Here is a 24899-nt window from a genome sequence, read left to right as displayed (position 1 = left end):
ATATACAACTCCTAGATGTGTACCTGAAAATTGTGTTAAAAATGCTAGCAAGCTAAAAATAGCATATATCAAGTACCGAAATATGACTAAGGTGTATAGTTAAAAAAATTAGCTGAAAAATAAAAGCTAGCATGCTAACAGGTATCATTCATCAAGTAACAAAATATTTGCTGCTGAGGTTTAAACCTGCAAAATTTACCAAAAAAAGCAATTATGCAAAATCGCAAATATTAAAAAGCTAATGATTGTGCTTCTGGCCGTTGCAAAAATAACCACTGGCAGCAATGGTCTCCGGCTGCACATCAAAAATTGAGATGCACTGTTAACATGTGTGCATTGATTCGCGGAAACTATGTTCAGATATGAAAAATGTCCAGGTACTTCATGCAGTCCACATTCAATCAATTTTAATTATTGAAACGAACGAATGAAACTCATGAAACGAATAAAGAAACAGAATATAAATCAAAGTATTTCCATCCATTCATTTTCTATCACTTGTCCCTCATCGGGTCGCGGGGGTGCTGGAGCCTATCCCAGCTGCAAATGGGCGGAAGGCTGTGTACACCCTGGACAAGTTGTCACCTCATCGCAGGGCCAACACAGATAAACAACATTCACACTCTAGGGCCTAGGGCTGGCCGATATATCGAATATACTCGATATATCGCGGGTTTGTCTCTGTGCGATATAGAAAATGACTATATCGTGATATTCAAGTATATGTTCTCACGCAGTTGCTTTTAGCTGCGGGCATTACACTACAGGCTCTTCTCACGCTTCCTTGTCTCTGCCTCTCACAGAAAAAAAAGCAAGTGCACCTTCTTACCTACGTCACATACTGTTGCGCATGCAATGTCATACGTCCTCGCGGAGCAGAGAGGTAGCGACATGGCTAACGTTAGCTGTGGTGCTAGCGGAGTGGTGCGAGTGGTAATACGAGAGAAAGAAGGTGCGAATCTGGTAACAAATGGAGGAAGAATTAACTCCCAGGAAAACCGCACGGTGTCCCTTGTCTGGCAGCAGTTTGGCTTCAAGCGGAAAGATGTTAAACAAGTATGCGGCAAAAGCGTTAGCACCACTACATATTTGTAGCCTCATTTGAAAAGTCACCCACTAGAGAATGAAGAGTGCTTGAAACTCCGCATGTCAACAACTCCGTTCGGTGCTACAGCCGCAAAATGCCAAAGCAACCATTTCCACATCAACACTGTATGAAGCCGCAAAATGCCGAAGCAACCATTTCCACATCAACAATGTATGAAAAAAAATAGTCGTCAACAGGAGATAACATCCGCAGGAACTTACCACATAGCGAAGGACATACACTATTTGATTTCCTATTATGCAGGTAATTTTTATTTGACAGTTATTGAAACATTTTGTGTGATATCATGCATTAAAGTCCCCTTATTTGTTTTAAACTTTTGTAGTGGCATTCTGTACAAAAAGTGCACTTTAATTTAGTGTTGCCCGATTGTAGCTGAGATAGGCACCAGCACACCCCGCGACCCCGAAGGGAATAAGCAGTAGAAAATGGATAGATGGATGTTTTGATATGTCATCTTTGTCAAATATTTGTCAAATAAAATTAATCCAATAATCATTGCAACCGTAGTACATTGTTATGTTAGTCATTTGAACCAATCTCTAGTTTAAGTTTTGAGCACAGATACTTTTTAAAAAAAACAAGAGAAATTGAGATAAATTGAAATCGAATGATATGAAAAAAACTTAATTTGGATCTTTTTTTTTTTCCCGTATCAACCAACCCTTATCTACAATGTCAATAAAAATTACATGCACATGTCCGAAATGGCTAATTATGCAAATTACATTATGTCAGCATCACTGCCACAAATAGATTGCAATCCTATAGGAATTCCTTACTAATGAGCAAAGCATGCAAATGATGTCCTTTTCATAATCAGCAGAGGATCAAATACATATTTTACCCACTGTGCATTTATACAGTACATACATTCTTAAATCAATAACGATACAATGACATTATTTCTGTTCTATAATCTTGTGAGAAATTATATAAAAAGCAGAAAGTGTTCCCATGCAGACAATAAAATATGGGGTGAGATGCCTCTGGGCTGAAACGTGAGGCCTCACATAAGCTGCTAATAGGCTTAATTTCCCTGACAGGTAACCTACATACTGCTCATCCTCTATGACTGCCACTACATGTATCTCGTCTTTTTATTCCGAATGTAAAAATAATCATTTTCTTCTTGAGTCACCGGAGCCATTGATGTTGAGGCTTGATTGACTGATTGCTTTGCTGCTTGCTCTTTTGTGTGAATGCTGAATCAATAGCAAGCATCACATTACCAGGACACCCACCCGTTTGCCGCACTGACTGTTGCCATGTAGCTGCAGGACGACTAACGGCGAGGGGGCCATTGTGGTCGAGGTGACGCGGCGTAAACGAATAGAGTCCACGTCTGGCTCGCCATTGTGGAAAGGCAGCGAGCCGTGACTCCCCTCCCCGCTGTGGGATGGAGCCCATCAGCAGCATCTTGCATGACTGTGGGGCGGCACCACCAATGAAACGATCATTAGGGTAATATCGGCGACAAATTCATCCATGAAATACCATTTTGGCTTTGTGAATTAATTCTTTGCATGATCAACATCCTTTCATTTCTTTTTTTTGTTGAGGCTATCCATAGTTTGTCCACAAAAGAAGTACATACTGAGAATTTAAATTATGCAGGTAGACACTTTAATATTTATTTATTGTTTAAGTATAGCTTTGTGCTATTAATAGTTACTCGTTTAAAAAATGTTGCATTTTAAATTTAGATAAAAGGAGCTCAATGTTCAACTTAGGGGCCAATTTCTGCCTCCAGCTCACTTTTTATTGGCCCTCAAACAGATTGTAAAAATAAAATGAATTCATTATTATGAAGAAGTTATTAGTAGTGCTGCAAAATATATTTTTGAATTAGATTAGTCACATTGTTGAAATTGTATTAATGACAAGTATTACTAGTATTAGTTGTTTGCATTAGGGATGCACCGAAATGAAAATTTGTGGCTGAAGCCGAATACAATTTAAAAGCTTGGCTGAAGGCCGAATACTATATACCGAATAATGAATGCAGTTTTTCACAAATTTTTTTATATTGCATAAATAGCCTACAATACATTTTTAGACATGTTTTTTAAATAAAAGTACATTTTTATTGAATATTGACATTTTTTCAATATTCCAGTAGCCTTTGCTTTTCAAAAAAAGCACAAAGTTTTTGATTTATATTAGGCCTTAAAACAAAACATGCATTCCAAAAAAAAATAAAGTGCATTAAAGTGAATAAACCCACAACAAATGAATTATTGTCCTTTTGGCAAAAGTCTGCTTAGCCACAATAGATAGACTAATAATGTAAACAGAAGGCTCAAGTAAATCTCAATTAAGTGTGTGCTTGTCACCTCATACACTTATACAGGTAGCCTACACAACAGGCTAGAAATGTAAACAGCACACACACAATGTAAAGAGCACACATCAGAGAAATACCATCTGCTCGGTATCGTGTAACGGGGCTCAATGTGCTCCATGAGTCTCCGAAAGCCAGTGTCCTCCACAACACTAAACGGTTGATCATCCAAAGCCATAAACTCCATTACCTTCTTTGTAATTCCGTTTGCTTTGGCACTGTCAGTCGCAAACTTTTTCGTCCTCTCAAAGACGTCGGCCACGAGGCACCTCCTCGAGACAGTTTGGCTGAACATTCGTCGCAAACTGCAATACTTTTGTCACTTTCCGACACTTTAAAACAGGGGTGCCCACACTTTTTCTGCAGGCGAGCTACTTATTTATGAAAGAGACATTTTTGTAAACAAGTTAATTGTGTTTAATGATAATACAAGCATGTGTAACACATATAGATGTCTTTCTTTCACAAGACAAGAATATAAGTTGGTGAATTACCTGATTCTGATGACTTGCATTGATTGGAATCAGACGGTAATGATGATAACGCCCACATTTTCAAATGGAGGAGAAAAAAAGTTGTCCTTTCTGTACAATACCACATGAAAGTGGTTGGTTTTTGGCATCTACTTCATCCAGCTTCCATACACTTTGCAAGAAAAACATTGGCGGCAAATTCCGTAGCTTGCTTGATTGACATTCACGGCACCCGAGGGTCTTGTGAGATGACGCTGGCTGCTGCCAGTTCATTAACATGAAAAAATGACAGAGAGGAAGGCGAGAAACACTTTTTATTTCAACAGACTTTCGCGCCGTCCCTTCCGTCAAAACTCTAAAGGCCGACTGCACATTTCCTATCTTCACAATAAAAGCCCTGCTTCATGCTGCCTGCGCTAACAAAATAAGAGTCTCGGAAAGCTGGCGTGCACAAGTGATGTGCACGCCAGCTTTCTGAGGAATCGCTTGTGCACGCCAGTTTTCCGAGACTCTGTATTTAGTTAGTGCAGGCAGCATGAAGCAGGGCTTTTATTGTGAAGATAGGAAATGTGCAGTCGGCCTTTAGAGTTTTGACGGAAGGTACGGCACGAGAGTCTGTTGAAATAAAAAGTGTTTCTCGCCTTCCTCTCGGTCATATTTTCATAATAATGATCTTGCAGCAGCCAGCGTCATCTCACAAGACCCTCCGGTACCGTGAATGTCATTTAAGTGACGTCTTGGTGAAGATTGATGATCACTAATTTTTAGGTTTATTTTTTTTAAAAGCCTGGCTGGAGATCGACTGACACACCCCCCGCGGTCGACTGGTAGCTCGCGATCGATGTAATGGGCACCCCTGCTTTAAAATATCTCCACACTGCTGACATTTTTCCGAAGGCGCCGGGTTACAACGTCACCGCACGTTGGTTGATTGCGTCACCGCGTCAAAAAATTGCGTCATACGCCACTATTCGGCCTTGCATTTAACTCATTCCACCGAAGGCCGAATGTGGCTTTTTTTGCTATATTCGGCCGAATATATTCGGTTACCGATTAATCGGTGCATCCCTAGTTTGCATAATTTCAATTAACTTAAAAAGAACCCAATATGTGTACAGTTATATTATTAAAATAGATTAGAAGGTAACAGAGCAGAAAAAAATTGTGATTAATCTGTGTAATAATGCAACAATTTTTGTGATTATCGCAATACTTAAGTCATTATTTTTGACAGCCGGAGTTATTAGTTATTAGTTATTTTGAATCTGCATTAATCACGATTCATCACAAGTATTACAAGTAGTATTGTTCGCACGATTTCAATTACCTTAAACATTTCAATTACAGTAACTTTGGAAAAAAAAAAACGATATTTGTACACAAATGCAATTGTATTGTTTATTAAAAAATAAAGGAGCAAAATAAATGTAGTTATTAATTTGGGTATATACATGTTTAATGTAGGGCTGGACGATATGGCCTTTTATTAATATCTCAATATTTTTAGGACATGTCACGATACACAGTGTATATCTCGATTTTTATTTTTTATTTTTTTTGTCCTGTCCAGCTTCTCAGGCAAATCATATAGTTGATGTAAATGCCCATATCGGCTGTTCAGATTTACTTTACAAAAGAGAAGTGTAAGATACTTCTCTTGTTGTCTTATTTGAATGTGACTTTATTAAATGTATTTATATTATCATTTGGTGCAGCCGGGCCGGAGCAGGAGGGGATAGAAAGAGAAAAAAAGGAAGACAGAGGGGGAAATTGTGGGGTTAAGAGGGGGATTAGACAGAGAGACAAAAACAACAACAGCAAATACAACAATAACAACAACAACAATAGAACAACACCAGCACATACATAATATGTACAAATATTATCGTAAAAGTGATAGCAATTAAGCAGTTAGTGAAATAAATAATATAGTAACGATGAGCATTTTTACACTAAAACTGGAGCAATACAAATACCAATAGAAAAAGCGCTATTGATCATGAACAAAACCAATAGTTTACCTCTTTTATCAACAATAAAGTTGTTCAAATGCAACGATACATATACATAATGATAGCTAGAAAGATAATGAAAAATTAAAAAAAAAAAAAAAAAAATAAGAATAAAAAATAAAAATAAAAGAAAAAAAGAAGAAGGAATACCGAAAGATGAAAGGGAAGAGAGAGAGGCAACCTATATTAATCTTGTAGATTGTTATAGTAACAATGGTTTAAGCTCTGTCAATATGCCTTGTGTTACCCAGTTTACCCTAGGGCAACAGCATTGATATATGTTTGATGAAACATGATTATGTGCATGAGTGTATGTATGTATATGTACTTGTATATGAACACAATGTGTATATGAATGTTTGTACAGTAAATGTATATGTACAGTATATGTATGTTTGTTTGTACAGTGAATCTATATGTACAGTATAAGTATGTTCGTACCGTGAATGTGGGCGTGGATGGACGGACTTGGAGTATGTAGATATGTAATGTATTTGTGTATGTATGTGGGAGCGTAGGTACCAATGTATGGACGTTTGTATGTATGAGTAACGGTGTGTGTTGTATTAGTATATGTGTGTTTGTATGTACAATATATTTGACCCCTAGTGTGCGTGGGAGAAAGAGTGCGGACCCAGCCGCCCAGAGAGCCCAACCCAAACAGCAGGTGTGGCGCCCAGGGAACCAGGGACCACCCGCCCCACGTAGCCAGGCCGGCCGGCGGCGGGAACCCCAGAGCCCGGCCCATCGCGCCGCCCGGAAGAGCCGGCAGCAGGCCGCAGACAGACGCGCACGGTAGAGGACAGGGCACGAGAGAAGCAGCGGGCAGCCAGACCCCAAGCCAGCGAGAGAGAACCCCCCACACGGGCAGAAAGACGGGACGCCCCGCCCGGGGGAACCCAGAGACTCCCCGCAGCCGGACGGGAAGACCGCCCCGCCCCACCAGCACCCGGGACCCCCCGACCCCACCCCCACCCCCGGCGCGGCCCACACCAGGCCACCCCACCTGAGCCGGCCGCCACAGGACCACCCAGCGCAGGGCCGCGGGGACCACCAACCCCACCCGCAGGGACCCCAACGATGGAGATGGAACAACCAGCAACCGCCCTGTCGAAGTCTCCCCCTGAGGGAGGGAAGAAAAGGAAAAAAACAAATAAAAAAAACAAAACAAAAACAAAAAACCCCAAAATAAATACATTAAATTATACATATATATATATATATATACATATATATATATATATATATATATATATATAGACATACACATACATATATACATATACACATACATATTTATACACATACATACATACACATATACACACGTACGTATATATACACATACATACACACACATACATACATATATATACACACACACATACATACATATGTATACATACACACACATACATATATATACACGCACACATACAGATATGTACATACACATACATACATATATATATATATATATACCCACATATACACACACATATATATACATACATGCTCACATACACATATATACATACATACATACATATACACACATACCTCCGCATACATATATACACACACAAAAATAAAAAAATAAAAAATAAATAAGCTCACAGACAGGCTGACACACAACCTCACTACCCCAGCAGCTGGCCGACTCGCAGCAATTCGGAATACCCTGCAGCACCAAGCTACCACAATGGATGAGGGGACTAGACCCAGCCGGCACCAACCAAGAAGGACACCTGGAAGGGATGGACGGCGGGATCCAGGGGCCCCAGACATGCAGCCCGGATGCAGTAGCCTGAGGCGCCGACCCCGATTGACCAGCATGCCCAGAGCGTATCCCCAGAAATATACATACACATACATACATACACAACCACATACATATACAAGTATATACATCTGCATATATACATACACACACGCGTGTGTATGTATATATTCATACATACACATACCGGCTTACATATTATATAGCCATATATATATACATATACATATATACACATACATACATATATATACACACATACATACATATACATATACATACACCTATTATGCACAAACATACACACATACATACACGTGTATACATACATAAAAACAAATATGAACATACATAAATATATACATACATATACACGCATACACATACATACATACATACATACATACATACGTATACATACCCACACATGCACATACGCACATACATATACACATCTATGAACACACATTCTTGTAACCATACATGCACACCAATATACGTACATACACACATTTGCATCCATCCATGCACACATACAAATATCTATACGACAACAAATCCATACACATGTCGGAGGGACAGCAATGAAGTCCAGGCATCCACTGTCCACTGAGAACTAGCCGAACTCCCAAGCCCCACAGGTAAGGCCCCGTACCCACGCCACCCAGGGACAACCCCCCACAAGCCCGGCCCAGACAACGGTGTGAAACCGGGCGCGCAAGGGCGGCGCGGCAGGGCGCGAGGGCACCCCAGGCCCACACCCGACAATCCAATCAACACGACATTAAAAAAGTATGAAGCCAGCTGGTCAGTCAGCCCCGACAACCACCACGAGTGCCCGCTACCACCAGTCACAACATCAGCCACCCCCCTGCACCGGACCCAGCAGCCTCGGGCGCCCACACCACAAACAAACGGCATAAGAAACAGCAGCTGCAATATCCCCAGACAGCCAGCACCACCCCATCACATCAAAGTGATTGGGGGAAAAAAAGTAAAGAAAAAATTAAATAAATAAATAAACTGCGACCGGCAACCACACACCAACAGGATCATGGAGACCAGCCCGCGCCAGCCTGTCAGTCAGCCCAAACGCCAACACGCAAACAAGAGACATCAACACCCCCCCCCACCAATAGACCCCACCACCCCAACCCATACCCGCACAGACACAACACTGCCCAAACAACCGAGATACAGCATCCTGACCAGACAAAGTGGCCGCTTCACCACCGCATCAAGTCACCAACACAGACTCCACAGCGCAAGGACGAGCCACACGGGCACGGACCCCACTCAACAGGAAGCGAGACCCGCACGACGCCCAACACAAATAAATAATATATTGTACTATTATTTTTTCTTTCAAATAAAATAAATACAGAACAAATATATATATATACACATATACACACATACACATATATATACACATACACGCACATACATATAAATACATATACACATACATACATACATAATAATAATAATAATAATAACACCTTCAGCGAGGTCTTGCCCAGGAGTGGCAGGCCACCAGACCGCAGTCCCCGCAACACGCGCTGGCCGAGGAGGCAATGAGGGGTGCGCCGTACTCCCAAACCCCAACCCACTCATCCATGTGTACAGGGCCCCCAGTGTCTACTGTGCAGTTAAAATTAGGAGGCCAGCCGTTACAGCCGACCTCCAGTCCCTGTTGGTGTGTGTACAGTAGCGTGAGTGAAATGTGTATGCTTTTGAAACTAATAATGCGATCAAAATTGGGGGACATCAAGGTCATGGTGGGTCCTAACCAAGCCGAGCCCCCCAAATCCTAAGTGTCTATAATGCAGCTAAGATTGATGGACGAGCAGGGGACAAGACAGGAGGACTGGAGTCCCATAGGAGGCGTCCTTATCCCCCCTACCATGCCTCCCCGCAGGTAAATCCCCCAAAGTTTTATATATGTGTGAGTGTGTGTGTGCTATAAGTAGGAGTAGAGGGCCCGGACATACCCTATCTCGATATTTTGCCTTAGCCTTAAATGAACACTTGATACATATAATCACAGCAGTATGATGATTCTATGTGTCCACATTAAAACTTTATTGTTCATACTGCATTAATAGATGCTAATTTCAAAACTTTCATGCAGAGAAGGAAATCATAACTAAGTCAACTTACCAAAACTGTATTCATTAAACAGTTATTAAGCAGTGACACAAACATTCATATCATTTCCAAAACAAAACGTGCAAGATTGTCATAAACATTTTAAAACAAGCTATAAATGCACTTTTGTGCATGATGTCACTAAGATGACTTATCAAAACAACACTAAATTAAAGTGCACTTTTTGTACAGAACGCCACGACAATAGTTTAAAACCAATAAAGTACTCTTTTGTGCATGATGTCACACAAGATATTTCAATAACTGGTTTAGAAGCCCATGGACTGTTGAGAGGGAGTGGGAAGCGGGGGAGAACAAGGAACACAACAAATATGCAGTGTTTGGTCATTTTAAAGTGAAATAAATCATATTATTAAGATATTTTCTTATATCATGTCTTTTAAAAAAATATATCGATATATCTTACAAACTAAATATATCGCCCAGCCCTACTTCCTTCAACTTTTCTAAATGCAGCACTCGCTGGAAAAAGTTTGGATACCCCTGCTGTAGATTGTTATGGACACCATTGAGTTTAAAGAGGAAAAACAATAAAGTACTGTAATCCCTCGTTTATTCGGTTGGTTGTGAGTTCAAATCCCTGCCGAGTCATACCAAAGACTATACAAATGGGACCCATTGCCTCCCTGCTTGGCACTCAGCATCAAGTTCCCGGGCGCAGCACCCCTGCTGCCCACTGCTCCCCTCACTTCCCAGGGGGTGATCAAGGGGATGGTTCAAATGCAGAGGACAAATTTCATCACATCTAGTGTGTGTGACAATCATTGGTACTTTAAATTTAAATCAAATATTTTCAGAGGGGATAAAAACCTGATTACTACCGACTAAAAAATGTTTTCACCACTATGAGCCATATTTAGACATTAAATAACATTTTAGTCACCTTTACACTCTTATTTTCACTTTTAATGCTAAAATTGTTCTTTGATTGCACAAAAAAACATGACTAATGTATCAAAAGATTTTCTGTTAAAATTAAGCTAATGACATTTTTTTGGGTCCCCTTTATTTTGAGAAGCATCAAAACACATGAAATTACACACTTTAGTCACCTTTACAGACTTAACATAATGCTGTCTGAGGCTGAGCCAATCAATGGCCTCGATACTGATGTGATGTGAATTATATTTATATAGCGCTTTTTCTTTAGTGACTCAAAGCGCTTTACATAGTGAAACCCTTTATCTAAGTTACATTTAAACCAGTGTGGGTGGCACTGAGAGCAGGTGGGTAAAGTATCTTGCCCAAGGACACACCGGCAGTGACTAGTATGGCGGAAGCGGGGATCGAACCTGCAAGCCTCAAGTTGCTGGCATGGCCACTTTACCAACCGAGCTACAGCGTGATCTTATTGGTTTGGTTTCCTCTAGTGGCCAATATTATTGTATTGCTATTTTTAGTAAATTTAGACATTTTTATTATTAAAAATGTTTAAATAGTATGCTGTCGAGGCTGAGCCAGTCAGTGGCCACGCTACTAAACAGCATGATCTGATTGGTTTGGTCTCGAGTTACCAGGAGAACTGCATTGCTCTTTTTAGTTCATTTAGCCACTTATTTTTTGAAATGCTTAATTTAAAGAAAAAATGGTGACCAGAATTACTGTACAAATGAATTACTGAACATGCTGCATAATAAAATGTTGCAGGGATTTAAAAAAAAAGGGCTATATTTATTCAAAGATGCTAGAAAGTTACATTCCGTATTTCCTTAAATTGCCACAGGGCATATTCATATGCCTGCCTTGAATTACTGCCAGGTCAAACTCGCTTCCCAAAATAGTTAGCGCATGCTTAGTATTACCGCCTGGTCAAACTCATGACGTCACGAGTGACACTTCCCCTGTCATCATTTTCAAAATGGAGGAGGCTGATTTCAATACCGGTAATTTGAAATCGCATGTAGGGAAGAAGATTAAGAGCTATTCAGTAGGATTTAAGGTACAAGCTTACATCACACTCAAATTTTACTGCATACCTTTGGTAAGTGACGGAGTGAGAAGAGGTTTTAAAATAATTAGCGCATGCTTACTTTTACCGCATGCCTTTGGTAAGCACAGGAGTGAGAAGAGGTTTTAAATTAATTAGCGCCCAGGCGGCAATTCAAGGAAATATGGTATATATTTTTAAACAGCCTGCATGTCAGCTTTGTGTGATATTAACACCAAAATCCTTCTTCCCCATTTTTGCAGGTTTATTTTTAGTGATTACAATTTTTGAAATATGCAAATTAGCAGCGGGTCGCTGATGGCCCCCAGGCCACACTTTGGGTGATTAAAATATATTTTCGAATAACTACTTTACTCACTTGGGAAATTGTGCAAAGGCGCCAGTGGCAGGAAGAGGAAGTAGAGCATCCCTAATTTCCTTCCCCGATTCCTCAAAATTGAGTCTACTTTGTGTTCACCTTGTTTGACAAAAGCGGAAAAATAACTTCCAGGAAAGGCCAGACACAAATTACAGTTGACAGTCGACACTGAAAATCCCTGAATGGGTACAGAACCCTGAACTCACCATGTAGGCACATTGCATGCTAAATAGACCCAAATAACTACACAAATTAATCACCTTCATTCATAATGGAGGCACCAGGCTATGGAAGCATTATTGCAGCAAAATTATTTGCTACAACAATGCTTCCATACCAGGCTGGTTTTAGACAATTAAAGCATGCGTTAAACGCAACGCTAAAAAACTGTTTGGCCTCCTTGGATCAAACAGACAAGACTAATAAACTGAATACTTACCTTTTCATGATTGTAAGGTCCAATACGTCCACAATTAGGCTTTTCACACCTTTGAAATGTTGTTTTATTGGCTAATGACGACAAAACGTCGACGAACACGGCGAAAAACAAACTTGGTCATTAATAATAACTTACAGGGCTCAGGTGTGTCGCCAACCAAAAGGAGGGAAAGTCAAAACGCCGGAAGTAAAGTGTCACGTGACCAGGCCGACTACATGCAAAAACAAAAAAAAACAGGAAATGGATGGAAATTAAACACGATTAACATGGCTCTTTAGCAGTTATATTCTACAGTTTGTACAACACATCATTCAAAAATGTATTCATGATCCTATGTTTGTACATCATGTACAATTATAGGTAATCAACACCAATATTACACGTTAACTTAATACTGTTATTGTATTTTTTTTTGTAAAAACATAATTGTTGTTACATATAGATTCAAAGATCATCCACTATGTTTATTACAGCACTTTTGTATATGTATTTATGTAATATTTACAACCATTGCGTAACTCAATAAGAGGGCTGCGAATCTTGGGTTGTCCCAAGATTCGATTCAATATCGATTCTTGGGTCGCGATTCGATTATATATCAATTTTTACGATTCAAAACGATTCTGTATTCATTCAATACGTAGATTTTCAGCAGGATCTACCCCAGTCTGCTGACATGCCAGCAGAGTAGTAGATTTTTCAAATAAAGCTTTTATAATTGTAAAGGAAAATGTTTTATCAACTGATTGCAATAATGTAAATTTGTTCTAACTAATAAACGAACCAAAAATACGACTTATTTTATCTTTCTGAAAACATTGGACACAGTGTGTTGTCAAGCTTATGAGATGCGATATAAGTGTAAGCCACTGTGACACTATTGTTCTTTTATTTTTTTATAAATGTCTAATTATTTTTTTAATGCGGGATTTTTAATCACTGCTATGCTGAAATTATAACTAATATTGATACTGTTGTTGATACTATTCATTTTTGTTTCACTACTTTTGGTTTGTTCTGTGTCGTGTTTGTGTCTCCTTTCAATTGCTCTGTTTATTGCAATTCTGCGTGTTGCTGGGCCAGGTTGGGTTTGTTGGATTTAAAAAAAAAAAAAAAAAAAAATAGAATCGATTCTGAATCGCACAACGTGAGAATCGCGATTCGTATTCGAATCGATTTTTTCCCACACCCCTACTAAATAACCATGTAGCATTCATGCTTGCTCGGCATCAGACACCGAGACACGTGTACTCGCCTCCTTTCTGTCCCAAAATGGTGCAGGAGTCCATGTAACGGACTTTTATTGTGGACGCTTGTGTCAAAAATGTGACGCCCCACTCTTCATCACCTGTATGGGGGGGGGGGGAAAAACACAAAAGTCTGCTTTAACCCTGAGGTGCGTGTTTGCATCACGCGACAATGACGATGCACTCACACGTGTATTTCCAGCCTCATCGGTCAGGCCGCCATCTTGTTTCTCCAGGCCTTTATACCCACACACCTGCGCAGGCTTTATCGCCCAATTTTTCCAAAGGGGGCTTCAGTTTTTATCTTGTTTGCCGGCTTCCTTAGGAATACATTACGCCAGCCCCCACCTGCCATTTAACCAGCATCCCCCATCCCCCGGCAACCCCTCTATGCTATGATAAGTTGTTATCAGTGTCAGCCAGACGGAGAGCAAGCGCCACCTCCGGACTCGCCGCTCTTAGATTAGCATCGCCGCTCTCTCCTGTGTTATAATTAACGAGATAAGTCCGTTTAATGAGGATTATTTCACCGCTTTGATTTATTCCTCTGCTGACGACACCCCGGCGCCTAGACGGGCAGCGGGTGCACGCACTGTAGGGCGGTTTAATGGCGCTTCGCTGTCCAACTGAATTGAGAAAGCAGTGAGAACAGCGCTCACACACCGCCTCGATTCTACCAGAGGGGGGTTAAAAATACCCACAATGCACCACTTGATGCTTTTGTACAGCGCTGACCCACTTTTAGGGGCGGTTAGGGGGTTATTTTTACACTCTCGTCAGACAAGGTCAATGCTAAAAAAGATAGCGTGGGTTGTTTTTTTTTTGCTAGTGTTGCTGTTTTGTACAAAAAAAACCTGGGATTTTTAAGAACTGATAAAAAAATCAATTGTTCCTGTTTAAGTTGTGTTGTGCCAGAACAATCATTGTAATCTTTTATGTAACAAGATAACAACTAACCCTCTGCTGGTGCCTGATTGCGCCCAAATGTGTGTGTGTGTGTGTGTGTGTAGGGGGGTCCAGATGCTTTTTGTTGGTTGGATTGTGTTTTCGACACCTGCAGTCACAAAATGGCAGTTGTGAGTGAAAAGAAGCCAGCTTCCTGTCTCCTCAGCACAAGATGAAGAGCATCATCTAATAAAAAAACACACACACCGCTGTGTCTTCTCCAGCACTTCAGGCTTTGGCTCTGCCTAGACCCTCCCCTCCCTTTCTTAGGACCAGCATGCACCTGTCCCCTCTGGCCAGGCATCCTCGCCGTCCGCCATCATGACTGACGACGGCTCTGAGGTGGAGAAGAGATGAAACATGACGGAATGGGTTCATGTCAACATAGGGGGCTGGGGGTGGTTATTTGGGTGAGTGGGCTAATATGTGTGTGTGATATTGGATCAAATTTCTGTCAAAAAAAGAGCAAAAAGCAGGGGAGGATAATAGCGAGGGTCTCCAACAGGCGCCACTATTTGTTTCAAACTGCTTTACAAGCCAGGAAAAAATTCACTTTAACATATTTTAAATAATTTTACTTAAAGTTTGCAATTGAAAGGTAGGTGGAATACAGACAAAGAAAGAAACGACGTAAAATCCACCATCTTAGACAGAGAGACAAACAGTAGCATCTTGTATCAGAGTTGTGTATAGAGATGGACAACCCGTTGTGTATGCACTGCCACCTGCTGGCTGTGTCAAATACTGCACTGCTTCAATATTACAAAAAATAAATAACTATGTACAGAGTATAAACTAAGAGTGAAATATGGGGGTATTGAATACTAATACTTGAGGTATGTAAATAATTTAAAAAGGACTAGTAGCATCAACCTATCAAAATGCTGTCTGTGACTCCCCCGAGTGGCGGGAGGTGAGAATGCATCAACCTGGACCTTTTCCCCGAGATAGGCAGCAGCTGCCCGTTAGACTTCATGTGGTCGATCTTCCGCGAGAGGTCGGCGTCGCCGTCGATGGCGAGGGTGCACCTCTGAGCGTAGCTGACCAGCGTCTCCTCGCCGGGGCGGAACGTGCCCACCAGCGGCGCCATGTCCTTGCCGGCCAGGTGGAGCTCGGCGATGGAAGCCGTGTTGGCGATGGTGTTGCGGTCGATGCCGAGGTGGCGGAAGGCCTCGCTCATGCTCTTCTTCTTGATGAAGGCGGAGAGCACCTGCTTGTAGCGGTGGATGACGTACTGCACCCCGGTGGCTGGAGGGAGAACAGTGCAGGAAAAAAATGTCATAAGTGCTTTTTAAAATGCGATCTGATAAGTTAACAAAACAGGCATTACATGTGTTCCTTATGTTCTGTTTGAAGTCGGTATTTTACAAGGCAAGGTTTTCTTTGGTAAAATTGCATTGTGTTTTTGATCACAACGATGTCAGAATAGGATATGTACATAAAGTATACACATTTTCTCTGAAGAACTCTTTTGGGCCCATTGACTCCCATTATAACTGCTATTTTTAACAGACTAGTGCTGGTATTTTACTATGCCTTTTACATGAAAACCAATTAATCTCATTCATGCTGATTAAAAAAAAAAAAAAAAGTGAAATTGCACGCCTTAACCACTAGATAGAGCCAGAAAACCAAGAGTATAATTCACAGAGCTTTGATGAGCGTAAATTAAACTTCTATTAAACCTCTGAAATGTAATGAAAATGATCTTGGGTAGTTATATATTGCATTGCAGGTATATATGAAATATTTGCGTGAACTCAATAAACTCAACCAAAACCTGCCTGCTTTCTTTCTCGTTGTAGACCAATAGGCACTGAAAATCATATTTTTATGTCAACTGTATCAAAATAATTGTTGTCATGAATTATTGACCAATTCAAAACTGTATTTATCCAACCACAAATATCCCACTCTGCAACTTTTTTGGCCCGAAATGTTGCATCTTGCATTTGCGCAGTCCAAAAAACGCCATAAAAAAAACCTTCCACAACATATTTTAAAAAAACATCATATAAAATTTTTTAAAATATTTTATTAAAGAATTGAACGTAAAAACTAAAGTATTTATTGCTGGGATGTTACTGACATGGCTCACATCCTGCCCAATAAATACTGGTGGTTCTTACTCAAAGAAAAAATGCTCTATGCTTGTTTTTTTTTTCGTTGTGCGAATCGTTCAAATCGCGGAAAGGATAAACGTTTCGACAGCGTTCATCGAGAGGTAATCAAAAAGGGCGGAGAACAGCAAGATTTGTGGAAACGACGACAAGAAAAGCAGCTCACACTGTAGTCCAAGGGAGCAGAGTCGAAGAATGCAGGAGTTTGCAGTGATCAATTTGCTAAAGGTTTATTTAATATAATTTTAACATTTATTATTTCCCATTTAAGTATTATTTTGATATTATTTGTATCGCTTAATCACATTTTTGCAACGAATGTTTCGAAAAGCACCAACTCGGCGAGTCCAAATAAAAGAAAGCAAACATGAACCAAACCTAAAAGAGTTCAGCTTTTACCAGAGGCAGCAATCATAAATGAATATTTCAGTACATACACAATGTTGACATCTATAGTTGTATTTTGATGAGAAAAACACGCTGCTCGTAAAGGGCGTGTGCAACAGCAACAAACAAGGCAGTAGACGCAAAGTTAAATCATGAAATGCAACCTTACCCAAACAAAAGCAATGCATATTTACGAGGGAGAGTCTTGATACCAATGGCCTTGACCCAGCCACGCACAAAGAAGCTGGGAACGTGACCGATGTAATACTTGATATCAATCAACATTTTTTTTGTATAAAGGTGGCGACTTGTCCAGGGTGTACCCCGCCTTCCGCCCGATTGTAGCTGAGATAGGCGCCAGCGCCCCCCGCGACCCCGAAAGGGAATAAGCGGTAGAAAATGGATGGATGGATGGAAGTATCGGGATGTATACCAATGCATAGTTAGATTTTTTTGCTCGTATCTGCTTTTTGCAGGAAGATTTAAACCTTTTTTGTACTCAGATAGTTTGACCACCACTGGTTTTCACTTCCAGGAAGAAGTCATGTGTCTGAATACCAGCAATTGCTGATTTATGACACTTTTATGGGCGGGTCCCTTTTGGATCATAAGAGTAAGTGTGTCTAGTCAATGTTAAAGGCCTACTGAAATTAGATTTTCTTATTTAAACGGGGATAGCAGGTCCATTCTATGTGTCATACTTGATCATTTCGCGATACTGCCATATTTTTGCTGAAAAGATTTAGTAGGAAACATCGACGATAAAGTTCGCAACTTTTGGTGCTGATAAAAAAAGCCTCGCCTTTACCGGAAGTAGCAGACGATGTGCGCGTGACATCACTGGTTGTAGGGCTCCTCACATCCTCAAATTGTTTTTAATGGGAGCCTCCAGCAGCAAGAGCTATTCGGACCGAGAAAACGACAATTTCCCCATTAATTTGAGCGAGGATGAAAGATTTGTGGATTATGATATTGATAGCGAACGACTAGAAAAAATAAATAAATAAAGTAAAAAAAAAAAAAGGCAAGTGCATTGGGACGGATTCAGATGTTTTTAGACACATTTACTAGTATAATTCTTGGAAATCCCTTATCTTTCTATTGTGTTGCTAGTGTTTTAGTGAGATTAAATAGTACCTAATAGTCGGAGAGGTGTGTCCACAAGTGTCTTGAGGCCAGTGTCTGAGGGAAGTCGACGGCGGATACAAGGACGGCGCAAACTCCACACATCTCCGGTAAGAGGCGACTTTTTAACACAATTTTCTCCCCGAAACCTGCCGGTTGACAAGTGGTCGGGATCCATGTTCGCTTGACCGCTTTGATCCATAGTAAAGCTTCACCTCTGGGAATTTTAAACAATGAATGTGTTTGTGTGGCTAAAGGCTAAAGCTTCCCAATTCCATCTGTCTACTTTGACTTCTCCATTATTAATTGAACAAATTGCAAAAGATTCAGCAACACAGATGTCTGGAATACTGTTTAATTGCGCGATGAAAAGAGACTACTTTTAGCCGCAGATAGTGCTGCGCTATTATTTCCTGACAATCCGTGATGTCACGCGCACGCGTCATCATTCCGCGTTGTTTTCAACAAGAAACTCCGCGGGAAATTTAAAATTGCAATTTAGTGGACTAAACCGCCCGTATTGGCATGTGTTGCAATGTTAATATTTTATCATTGATATATAAACTATCAGACTGCGTGGTCAGTAGTAGTGGGTTTCAGTAGGCCTTTAAGCTTCCACATGGGTTAATTAGTTCGTAATTTTGCTGATTGATGAGTTTATTTTCACTGACCACTCTGGTCATATTTTGGTCAAAGTGGAGCAGTGTCACACCACATCCATAAGGTGGTGCTGCAGTGAAAACATTATTATTAATTAGGCCTCGACAGAGGTCATGTTACCTCTCTTTCTGCAGTAATCTTTGCCTTTCTTGGACCGCTTCTTGTCCTTGTGGTGCTTCTTTCTTCTGTGCTCCCCGGAAGCTGCAGACATGACCGACGAGTCCGACGCTTCTGAGGCGCAAACGCCGGCGGCGGACGAACTTGAAGACGCTCTTTCTCTTTTTCGAGATTTGGCCTCCGGGTGTGCTCCTTTGTTGGCTTTAAACACTGTGTAGGGAATTCGCATAATGAGAAAAGCAAGCAATGGTGAATGGTGGCGTCAGAGACTCAACTGTTTTGTGGGTTCTTCCGAGGATGTTGTAGTCGTAATGATTTGTGCAGTCCTTTGAGACATTTGTCATTTGGGGCTATATAAATAAACATTGATTGATTGATTGATTGAACTGACCCTCAGCCGCGGCGGGGCCAGGTGGCGCAAAGGAACGATTTCTGGTCAGGTTCTCGATCTGACTCCGCAGGAACTTGCGGTCCTGCATCAGATCTTCCACCTGGCGCTCCAGGGCCACGATGCGCTCTTGTTTGCTCTCCAGCATGCATTGCAACCTGGTCATAGTCAGCAGTACCTTCGGAGGCAAGCTCTCGAGGTGCGAAGACGCTGGAGCACGGGATGACAACATGTTGGCGCACACCTGTGTGCGATACAGACAACGTACACGTTTACCTGACATGGCGCTGCTGGGCGTGTTGTCTTGAACCACATCAGCCGAGGTCGCCGCTTGGAAGCTCTCCCACTTGATGATACGCAGGTCGTCGTGCTCCTGCTTGAGCCAGGACGGCGAGCCGAGCCTGTCGTTGCTCCTCCTCACGCAGCTCGAGTCGATCTCCACGCAGGGCGAAAAACCCGACACCTCCTGCTGCCACAATGACGACATCACCTGAATTCATAAACACAATGTTTTGAAAATAAAGTCACTGGGCCAGGAGGGGAAAACTCGTTTTCACTGAGGGCCACGTCGCAGTTACGGCGGCCCTCAGAGGACCGCTTTTAACAGTGAGTGATAAATAAATTAAGCTAAACGTCTTCACCTGAGGATATTATTAAACAATTGTCTATGCATTTGATCATCATATTTTTTATTTACTAACTCCATTGAAAAAAAAATCTTAAGATAGGCAGCTCAGATGCCAGAAATGTATTGCAGAATGTACAGTGTTTTTTTTGTTACAAAATATCACTGTAATGAAAAAGTGGTAACACTGTATTTTTACAGTACAATTCTGGTGACTAAGGGGACATTTTTTAATCGCAAAATCTATGGTTGTTTGTTTTTACAGGATATTACTGTAAATGGAAGTATGGTACCACTATTTTTTACGTTAACATTCTGGCGACTGAGCAGCAGGTTGTTTTTTTTTAACCGTAAAATCTATTGTCAGTTTTACAACGTTTCATTTAATGGATAACTTGCTTCAAAATCATAAGTCAGCCAGATATTTATTTTCATTTCAACAAAAAAAGTTTGTAATGTAGGATAATATAATATTTGTTACATTGTTAGGAAACAAGAAACTAATAGTCCATTATTATTACAGATTATAACTACTTTCCAACCTAAAGTCATGCAAATGTACTGTATTTTTACCACATTTTTTTCCCACACTTTGAACCCTGTTCTCTTATAAAACAGTGTGGCTAATTTATGGAGTTTCTTCCCTAAGGGCCATAATGTTTTTTAATTCAACAAATAGTTTTCAAAGAACACCGACAGAGACACTGAAACTGTATCACTTTGTTTACGTGTCTAATGAAGATTTGATTAATTTATGATGGCTCAGGTGGGATTCACTACAATAGGGCCCCACAGCGCACTGGATTCCAGTTAATAGAAATACCACATCACTGGATATTGTTCAGATAAGTTAAATTTAAGAACTTGCACACAAAGCAACACTGGAGGTGACTATGACGTGCGCATTTTTTGCGCATGCGTATTAGGTTGGTTGCGCCGGCGGATGGAAGGGGGAGGGGGTCTTAAACGGAGGCATTTTTGTGTGATTTACCCTGGATAACCTTAGCCGGCAAACGGGGCCTTAGTGTCAGAATGATGTAGTAAAATTCAACGCCACTGCAAATGTGGACTGTGAAATCAGTCTGTAGAGGTTGCCCTCCAATGGCTTCTTCAGACCACCAGGATAACCCGGAATTCTGGGTTTAACACTGTTTTATTTTATCTCTGATCGTGCAAAGTCTTTTGCTTTTCAGCAAAGTGTCTTTTCTGCGTGTGTCTCTCAGCAGCACCTCCAACTCCAACTATCCGTCTTATCACGGCTGCTGCTAATGAAGGCGACAGATGATTAGCTAACAAGGCCCACCTACGCACCAGTCGCTGTCTTCGAAGCCGGTCCTGACACACCCCGTTCCACGGCAGACCCGCACGCCACGCCCAACTCCACACAGTCAAATTCAATATATTGCTACAAAAATCAATAAAATATTATCTCTTAAAGAAATTGTTTTTAATTATAAAAATGCTAACTCCTTTGTCATCGGCCTTAAAAACCTTACAAAAAAATATATCTCCTTTGCACCCCCTGGTGGTGAAATCTATCAAAATTAGGGTGGTCCCAAAAAGGAGGGATTTTTCAAATTGACTGTGTTTCGGTTCTAAAAGTGCTCCCCCTCTGGTCAACATATGAAACAAGTGTGTTTAAAAATTTGAAGTGCCCCCCTTCTGGCCAACATATGTAATAACAAGTGTAACTAAGAAATTGAAATGTCCCCCCTTTGGCCAAAATTAATTGAAAAAGTAAATAAATATGTATATAGAGACATACTGTCATAACTTGAAGTAAATAATGAAGATTAAAAACCAAATATATAAAAAATAAATAAATTACTAAAGGCAGTCTTTTTCTCACATTGTGTCACCATTTTTCTTCTAAAAATGGGAAGAATTTCTCACATTCTTGCTGTTTATGTAATATTGCAATATTTTCTCATAAAATTATAGCTTTTGTTAAATGTAAAATCATTCATTTTTAATGCAAAATGGTGACATGTGTCATATAAAATTCTGACTTTTATCACATTATTGCCTGTGATAAGGTGGCGACTTGTCCAGGGTGTACCCCGCCTTCCGCCCGAATGCAGCTGAGATAGGCTACAGCACCCACCCGCGACCCCAAAAAGGGACCAGCGGTAGAAAATGGATGGATGGATCACAATATGGGCAGCACGGTGGAAAGGGGTTATTGCGTCTGCCTCACAATACGAAAGTCCTGAGTAGTCAGGGTTCAATCCGGGGCTCGGGATCTTTCTGTGTGGACTTTGCATGTCCTCCCCGTGAATGCGTGGGTTCCCTCCGGGTACTCCGGCTTCCTCCAAAGACATGCACCTGGGGATAGGTTGATTGGCAACACTAAATTGGCCCTAGTGTGTGAATGTGAGTGTCAATTTTGTCTGTCTATCTGTGTTGGCCCAGCGATGAGGTGGCGACTTGTCCAGGGTGTACCCCGCCTCCTGCCCGATTGTAGCTGAGATAGGCCTCCGCGATCCCAAAAGGAATAAGCGGTAGAAAATGGATGGATGGATCACAATATTGCCTGCAATGAGGTCGCGACTTGTCCAGGGTTTACATCGCCTTCCGCCCGAATGCAGCTCAGATAGGCTCCACCCCCTTCCCCGCCCCAAAAAGGGACAAGCGGTAGAAAATGGATGGATGGATGATTTCATAAATCATTATCAATGTTGTTTGCTGTACCTCTTGCATTGGATCCTTTTGTGAGGATGCTGGAATGACTCTCTCTAGAGGTGATAATAAGTATTGCAAGACAAAATGATCAATTTTAAAAGACTAAAACTGTTATTCGGTGATTTATTAATAATAACACATATCATTACTTTCGACACTGCTTGTGCTTAATGTAAATAAAGCCTGGTGGTACATTCAAAGGTCTTCTATTTACATAAACAAACATATACTGTAACTTGATCCTGAAACAGGAAGTAGTCTGTCTCCCCCTCATGTCGCCATGGAGACCATGATAAGATTTAATCTATTATTAATAAATGAGCGACACCCCATCGTTTGTGTTCGAAAATGATGTATTGGAATATACATGATGGTAAACAAAGCGTCCGCCATGTTGCTGCGGTGATTCTAATTCACGTTAGCTTCCCCCCCAAGATGGATGCTAATGACCACCGGTGTTAATTGCCAACAAAGACGAGGGGAAATGAGCTACAAAATGACGAAGAGCAAACACCCCAACGTACCTTCAGTATATAAACAGGTGGTCGCGATGTTTTTGCTTTTCACCCGTCGTGGAGTGTCCGGTGTTTCCACTAATAAGGTGTAAACAAGAGGAGACTGTTAGGGGGCAGAGCTTCGACGCAATGGAGCTCGCTTACAAATGGGACACCAGCAATGGCGATGCTGCCTTCAGGGACAGAAAAGACAATCGTAGATTCCTATCATCTTGGGAGGGTTTTTGAAATTTATCACAAAAAATGGGGATAAATAGGTGCGACACAACTTTATTTGTCATTATATTTATTCGGCCATATAAAGGAATAAAGTAGTTGGACTCTATGATGATTAATAGTGCCATCATAAGATTATACGAGTGTATTTGAACACACCACAGCTGCCACAGACACACGTTTAAATATTTATAATGAGCTGGCCTATATTCATAATGGGCTATTATTAATATAATTGATTTCGTACTCTATGTGTTAGTCATAGGATATAAAAATAAAGTGAGGCGTGGTTGTGTATGTCAAGTGTATTAGAGGGCAGGAAAATAACAGTCTGTCAATACAATGTTGTACAATATCCAAACCTTCATATTCATTTTAAAGCACTTACAAGGACTGGCCTAACGTAACATACCGTATTTCCTTGAATTGCTGCCGGGGCGCTAATTAATTTAAAACCTCTTCTCACTCCTGCGCTTACCAAAGGCATGCGGTAAAAGTAAGCATGCACTATCAATCAATCAATGTTTATTTATATAGCCATAAATCACAAGTGCCTCAAAGGGCACTTGCGATTTTTCCTTGCCACATAAGGGCAAGGAAAAACTCACCCCAGTGGGACGTCGACCATGATGACTATGAGAAACCTTGGAGAAGACCACATATGTGGGCAACCCCCCTAACCCCCCTAGGGGACCGAAAACAATGGATGTCGAGCGGATCTAACATGATATTGTGAAAATCCAATCCATAGTGGATTGGATCTAGCGCTAATTATTTTAAAACCTCTTCTCACTCCGGCACTTACCAAAGGCATGCACTAAAAATGTGAGTGTGATGTAAGCTTTGGACCTTAAATCCTACTGAATAGCTCTTGATCTTCTTCCCTTTACGCGATTTCAAATTACCGGTATTGAAATCAGCCCCCTCCATTTTGAAAATGATGACAGGGGAAGTGTCACTCGTGACGTCACGAGTTTGACCAGGCGGTAATACTAAGCATGCGCTAATTATTTTGCAAAGCGAGTTTGACCCGGCAGTAATTCAAGGCAGGCACATACTATATGCCCTGCGGCAATTTAAGGAAATACGGTAAATATCCACGGTTTTAGATTCAAGTGTATTCCTGTAAACTAATCAAAACTAAAATGCATTAAAAAAATAGATATTATGTTAGTTGTTGCTTAAGTGGCAGTGTGTGGTGTACCTCGGCCTTTTAGGCTCAATAAACAAGTGAAAAT

The 24899-nt window shown here is 40.9% G+C and overlaps 2 protein-coding genes across 5 annotated transcripts in view; both read right to left on the bottom strand.

The window, feature by feature from the left end:
• Positions 1-12856, bottom strand: part of myo3a (myosin IIIA) — an 83797-nt gene extending 70941 nt beyond the window's left edge. For 2 of the 3 annotated variants that reach the window (XM_061921591.1, XM_061921597.1), the window contains exon 1: positions 12635-12822. The gene's annotated coding sequence lies outside the window, so the exon portion shown is untranslated. Of the gene's footprint in view, positions 1-12634 lie in introns of all 3 variants that reach the window. The other variant, XM_061921592.1, reaches the window with a different exon arrangement.
• A 2523-nt stretch (positions 12857-15379) lies between these two features.
• LOC133569340 (coiled-coil domain-containing protein 106-like) lies at positions 15380-24795 on the bottom strand. 2 transcript variants are annotated; one of them, XM_061921586.1, is made up of 6 exons: positions 23455-24795; positions 19900-20113; positions 19627-19833; positions 19511-19561; positions 19239-19445; positions 15380-16074 (listed from the first exon to the last, which is right to left on the bottom strand). In XM_061921586.1, the coding sequence occupies exons 2-6, from the start codon at positions 20108-20110 to the stop codon at positions 15695-15697; spliced, it is 1056 nt and encodes a 351-aa protein (XP_061777570.1). In that variant the 5' UTR covers positions 20111-20113; positions 23455-24795; the 3' UTR covers positions 15380-15694. The 2 variants fall into 2 exon arrangements, with proteins under 2 accessions (XP_061777570.1, XP_061777571.1); XM_061921587.1 differs by lacking the exon at positions 19511-19561.
• Positions 24796-24899: the final 104 nt, after the last annotated feature.

The sequence above is a fragment of the Nerophis ophidion genome, linkage group LG15 (assembly GCF_033978795.1).
Source record: "Nerophis ophidion isolate RoL-2023_Sa linkage group LG15, RoL_Noph_v1.0, whole genome shotgun sequence".
Taxonomy (NCBI): Eukaryota; Metazoa; Chordata; class Actinopteri; order Syngnathiformes; family Syngnathidae; genus Nerophis; species Nerophis ophidion.
The sequence above is the reverse complement of the archived record's forward strand: the minus strand, read 5'-3'. Positions and strand labels throughout refer to the sequence as shown.